This window comes from Propithecus coquereli, unplaced genomic scaffold (assembly GCF_000956105.1).
Source record: "Propithecus coquereli isolate 6110/MARCELLA unplaced genomic scaffold, Pcoq_1.0 Scaffold149, whole genome shotgun sequence".
Lineage (NCBI taxonomy): Eukaryota > Metazoa > Chordata > Mammalia > Primates > Indriidae > Propithecus > Propithecus coquereli.
Genome location: NW_012139302.1, coordinates 2,694,367 through 2,700,801, shown reverse-complemented (window position 1 = coordinate 2,700,801; position 6,435 = coordinate 2,694,367). Strand labels below are relative to the sequence as shown.

At 35.4% G+C, this 6,435-nt stretch overlaps 1 protein-coding gene across 1 annotated transcript in view; it reads left to right on the top strand.

Annotated features, from left to right (window-relative positions):
* The window catches only part of JAM2 (junctional adhesion molecule 2), a 70,638-nt gene that overhangs the window by 50,376 nt on the left and 13,827 nt on the right, over positions 1 to 6,435 (top strand). The window contains exons 2-3 of the mRNA XM_012640154.1: positions 481 to 543; positions 5,939 to 6,046. Of these exons, the coding sequence (XP_012495608.1) occupies positions 481 to 543; positions 5,939 to 6,046 (171 nt within the window). The remainder of the gene's footprint in view (positions 1 to 480; positions 544 to 5,938; positions 6,047 to 6,435) is intronic.

Here is a 6,435-nt window from a genome sequence, read left to right as displayed (position 1 = left end):
ATATACATTATATATTATATATACATTTCATCATCAAAAGTATGTAAAATGACTCATTTCTATATGACATCGGTATAGTCAAGGATAAATTCATAAAGCTATTTATACTCTTGAAGAAGACTGTAAAAACAATTAGCTTGTACTTGGGGACAATACCCTATGACACTAGGTTGCATATTAAGCTGGATTAAGGGTGCAAATTATTGTTTAATGATTGGGTTAGTGAGAGTACATTGTTAGATTCGTGGGTTCTGCTTTGGGAAATACGTAAAGGCCAAAAACACAATACAGAAAATGAAAGAGACGTGTATGGTTTGGTTTGATTTTTCCTACTTTGATACTTTAAAACTTATATGTTACAAATGGTATAAAACTGTCACCCAACTTTAGGCCAGTTTTCTTGAATATTGCATCCCATTCAAACATTTGAAAATGGACTTTTATACTATTTTAATTATCCTATCTGTTTTAATCTTTCAGATCATAAGGCCTATGGATTCTCTGCCCCAAAAGACAAAGTAGTCAAAGCAACAGAATACCAAGGTACAGTATCTTACTGATTTTCACAGGCCGTATTGTTTAAATAAGTCATAAAGATGATACATGTGAGATTATCTTTCTATTTGTCCTGATCGTCTGCCTCACCTTACGTGAATTCCTTTGCCTGAAATGCTGCTTCACGCTGTTTCTGTCTCTTTCTTTACCTCCTCAGTGGAAATTTTGGACATTCAGTACAAGACTGGATGTGCAATGAAGGTCACTTATTACGTAAATTATCTACAACAAAGCAAACCCAATTTGCAAAACCGGGAGATGGAAATCTTGCAAAGTTTCTAGCCAGCTAGATGTGGTAAATAGAAATTAACACTTTAAATTCCACTCTGTGCATTCAAGATGATATTAAGGTAGCCTATTTTGGGGTACCATTTTAAAGTTTATCTTAGCTTCTTAAAAATATTTGTAAGGGGGAGTTGATTAATGGGTGTCAAGTTTCAGATTTGCAAGATGAAAAAGTTCTGAACATTGTTATGTGCAAAATAATATGCTTAACACCACTGAACTGTACAGTTAAAATGGTTAAGATGATAAATTTTATGGTATGTATATTTTGCCATGGTTAAAACATTTTAAAAAGGAAAAAAAGCAAAAAAAAAATTAGAGCTTTTCATTAATTTATTTCAAATATTGACCACCTACAACTTTTCCAAAGGATCTTTTACCTAAAACATAATTAATAATACTAGGCAACCAGCAAGAACTACTATTTCCTAATTGTAATGCTTGTTTGACCGGAAATTGTAAACATTTAAGAAACAGGTTCTAGATGTGTGATCTCCTATCTTCAGGTATGTCTTGGGTTCCTGGAGTTGGACAGAGATAGTATTGAAAGAAAGAGATAAAGATTAAAGAAAAGAACTGGAATGGGGGAATTAGATGAGTTACTATTAACATAGTGCTTTCAACAGTGCCTAGCACATTGTGAGTATTATATATGCTTAGGTAAAAATACTCTATAATAAGAATCCATCCATCATTGAAAAATAATGAATTACTTAATAACAAATCACTTTAATTATTTAGGTTAATTAAGTTCTCTTACATCCTAATATTTTATACAATTAAGCTAATAAAACACTCTTTGTTGGGAGTTTTAATGGAGAGAGGTGGAGAGGAAATTAATGAATGGGAGTGATTTAGGACTAGGGAGTGCTTACAGGGAGGATAAACAGGGCTGGGTGAGATGCCAAAAAGGAGGCTGAAAAGGTCACAAGAGTGAGCACAGTGGGAGAGGGAAAAATGGACCAGGATGTCCCAGAAGGATAAAGGAAGTGAAGTTCAGTTCTTTCTTCTCACTTTCCTGGAGGTTCTTACTGTTGGGCCCAGCTGGATACCATGATATGTGAATTAGGACATCAAAATTATATTCTTTAAGCTTACATTACTTTTAAAAATGATATTGAGGCGAAATTCACATAACATAAAATCCATCATTTTTAAGTGAACAATTCCGTGGCATTTAGGATATTCACATGGTGCTCACCTACCACCTCTAAGCTGGTTCTAAAACATTTCCGCTACTCCAAAATGCTGTACCCATTTATGTTACTTTCTAATGCGTGTTTTATTTTTAGTATAGAAATTCCTTCCATGATTTATTGCAATCAATGTTATTCTGACTCTAAAATAAGTTTTCTATTTTCTCTTTTCATCTCTACTACTTTTAATTAAGAATTACATTTTAATCTTATTTTATACATGCCCCAGTCATTCCAGCTTGGCTCTTCGGAAAGTGTAAATTTATTTCTGTCTCTTCCACATTTTAGTTTTAGGATATTTTATGCAGTAATTTAATTTTACTTAAGGTCTATAATATTTTATGATTTGTATATGCACAGATGTGTGTTCCAACCAATTCATTCATTCATTATCTCTTATTTCTCTGATAGCAAGAAATTATGATTTCATTCCTTCTTTTCAGGGCTGCTATTCTACATCACTTCCCATTGTGGTGCCATGAGCAGAATGAGACTGAAATCAGGGCAGCTCTGCCAGGCTTGTAAATTACATGAGCAGCCTTCTGCAGAGAGAGTCCAACCCTGAAAGCTATAAATCGGAGTTTAATAATGTGTGTTTTTCCACAGAAGTAATTTCTGCCAATTCAGAACTACTTTGTACTATCAATTCTCTTTCTGTGTTATATAAGATTTTGATTATTTTTAACTTGAGCACAGAGAATAAAATCAAAAGATAGTCCACAGTACAGAATCCTAGGAAAATTAAAATTCATAGTCATTCTATTTATGCAATCCCTAAAATATTATTTTGCCACATGTTGTTGCTAATGCTTTTTCTAAGCAAAAAATGATCTTTTCTTAATCCAAATGAAATAGATATTTTGGCAATGAGATAATCACCTTAAACAGAAAAACGTGGTACATTTTTCTGTCTTAATATGCCTTGTGTTGAGAAAATATGATTTATATCTATATTTTCTTTTTGCTGTCCCCAGAGGTAACATTTATTTCAAATCTGAGTAATTTATAAGTAAATTCATGATGGTATAAAGCATGGATTTCTATTATGTCAAGGCATGCTTATAACTACAACCAAAGAGAAGTTCCTCATTGGGTGAAAATAATGATAATGACCATTTTATGGAGCAGGTACTATATGCAAGGTACCATGTGCACCATGTGTATAAATACATTATCTCATTTAATCTTTACAACAACTTTGTGAGATGAGTGCTGTTATTTTTATCATTTTAGAGATATGGGTATAATTTTTTTAAAGTTGAATAATTTTCCCCAAATCAAATGCCTGGTATATGGCAGAGGTCTAACTCCAATGCCTGTGCTATAAACTACCGTATGATGACACAATAACCCTGAAGCCTGATACAGAAAATTATGCTGGCCACGAGTGTTGAATTTTGGCTGAAGAGAGAGAGGAGAGTCCTTGGGAGTCAGCTTGTAGGTTCACTTGGTTCTTTATCCTTAGATGTTGACCTCATGATTCCAGTATGTTTACTCTCTGGATTTGTTTCTGAGGGCTGCCATAACAAAATACTGTAAACTAGGTGGATTAAAACAACATAAATTTAATCTCTCATGGTTCTGAAGGCTAGAAGTTCAAGATCAAGGTGTCCCTAGGGCCTAGGCACCATCTCTTCCCTTGCTTGGGACCCTCTTTCTCAAAGAACCACCTGGCAAATTCCCTTCCTCTTTTAAATCTTGGTCAAATTTCACTTTCTAAATGAGTGAACTCTGACTACCCTGTTTTTTAAAATTGTAGCACCGTCCCCAGTGCTCCCAAACTCCCTGTGCTTCTTCTGTCTCCATAACCCTGATGTACTACGGAATTCATTTCACGATATTTCTTGTTTGCATGACTTCCCTGCTAGATTGTGCATTCCCAAAGGGCAAGGATCTTTGTGGTGTTCACTGATATAGCTCAAGAACAATGCCAGGCACACAGTGCTCAACATATTTTGGACAAATCGGACAGACCAATTCTCCACATTCTACGTAGTCAGTGAGAGAGAGGCTGGAGTGAGGTCACTGGACTTAGGAAAATCATTGGTTATATTTCCTAAAATAATTTCCACTGAGGTTTTTCCATAGCACAGTGAGGACAGAAATTAGGAAGAATTTACTGAGGGTGTGTGTGTGTCTAGTTAAATATATGAAACAATGTGGTTGAGTGTAAAATTATTCCTGAGACGTAGGAGTAAGACATGGAAAATGGGCTAAAAATGAGTGTGGGTGTGTGTTTAATTGTTGGAAACTCACAAAATACGGGAAGGAAACCTATCTACAACTCAAGACTCCGGAAGGTCACCACCCATTCTCCTTAATCAACAGAACAGAGCTGTGTTTCCTCAGACAGGTCCTTTAGCACACACATTTGTCCTTATAGCATAGTTGTAAACACATCTGTGAAATGGTGTATCTTTGTAACCTAAAACCTGCTTTAAAAACTTTAGGCATCCTCGAAAACAACTTTTGGTTCTTTTCTTCTTTGCCTTTCTTTTGTCTGCCCTGCTTTCTGTTTTCCATTACCTTTGATTCCATTCCTGTATTTCTGGCAATGTGTGTGAAACTTAAAAAAACTACATCTAACAAAAAGAAAAAAAAAGTCATCATTCTGTCAACAAATTACCATTGGGTTACAATTTTCATACATACTTCTACAAGCTTTTTGTTCATGTCTATGTGTATATTTTTAATTATACCTGAAATAATATTGTAAATATTGCTCTCTAATCTGCTGTATCATGCACTATCCTGCATTCTTTTTTTTAACAATCATTTGCTTAACATCAAAATCTGAGGTATGGAAAGGATTTTAACATAATTTCTGGTCAAAGAAACTGTGCTTTTTTCAGGTCAAACCGTATGCTTTGTGGGGGAAAAATGTCTCAGAAATGTGATATTGACATTCTAGAGAGCCTGGTTAAAAAATACCTTAAAAATATTTATAACTGTAAATTGCCACTTGACAACTTAAAGCAATTTCCAGACTGGCACTGGTTTTTCTTCCCATTAGTCATTTTGTTTGGAGAGTGAAGAAGGGGGATCCTTTGGAGGTTCCAGGAATTCTTTAATGACACAATTACAGTAAATTTCCTGTAATAAAGGAATTTAGCTACAGTGAGACAGTTAAACTTGATGCCAAGATTAAATCTTTAATAATTTATCTGGTTAAGGTGAGGTTATAAGCCATTGTTTTGGGGTAGAAATCAACAATTTATTAGAAGACCATATTGGGTTTGCATTAATGTATTTATAGATAGGGTTAGCAAAGAAGGGATCTGAGTGAGAATGTAGCATGTCGGGGGAACTTCTCTGGGTTTCCCCGCATGGCCTGGGCTGGATTAAGTGCCTTTCTTAGGCATTCTGTGTGGAGCTCCCTCTGCATACCCATCCTGGTACTCATCAACATTGGGGTGAAATGACGTTATCTTTCTTAGTTGCCTCTTCTACCAGACTGTAGACTCCTTAAAGACTGAGGCTGCTAATAATAAGATAAATAATTGTAACTGCCATTTGTTAAGTCCTTAGTATGTCCAGACCTTTGTGCTTTGCATATATTGTTGCATTTTTTTTCTTTTCACTGACAATGGGAGGAAATATTATTGCATTTGAGGAATTAGAACTCTATGAGGTACTAGCCCATTTTACAGATGGAAATTCGCACTCAATAACTAGGGAAAGCAGTATCGTGTCTGTCATACAATTATTACGTGGAAGAGCTACAGTGCTTCCAGTTCATCTTTGCATTGAACCAACATGGTATCTGTTGATGTAATTTGTGAATAAATGAATGAACTATAAAGGACTAATTTAAGGATGTTTAAAAATTTGTTACCAAATTAAGTAAAATATAAATTCATGGGGACAATTAGAAAACAAGCACTCTTTGTTGTTATTTCTAGAGATTATTTTAGCCTGTAAAACCCCTAAGAAGACCATTTCCTCCAGATTAGAGTGGAAGAAACTGGGGCGGAGTGTCTCCTTTGTCTACTATCAACAGGCTCTTCAAGGTAAGAAGCCGTAGGCTTGATGAGACAAGAGCAAGAGAATGCCAAGTACAGCCAGGATTCTTTAATTTGCAAATGAGAACAGGACATGACTAATTACTGAAAATGTGTTTTTGTGAGTGTGAGATGAAACCAACAGTGTCTGAGACCTAAAACAAGACAGCCACAAAAACAGGGGACAGGGAACAGAAGTAGGTGAACCCCAGTGAGTCCCTGTACCTTTCCTTTCTTAGCTCAGTAGTAGAGGATGTGAAATGCAATTGCTCTTGCTGGCTCAGTAGATTAAATTCTTCAGAGAAGAGAAGGAAAAATGGTGTGGGCTAAGATGAAGGGTTGCTGCTCAGTAATAATACGCTCACCGTGTTTCTTTAAGCCCCTCTTGAAAGCTAAGT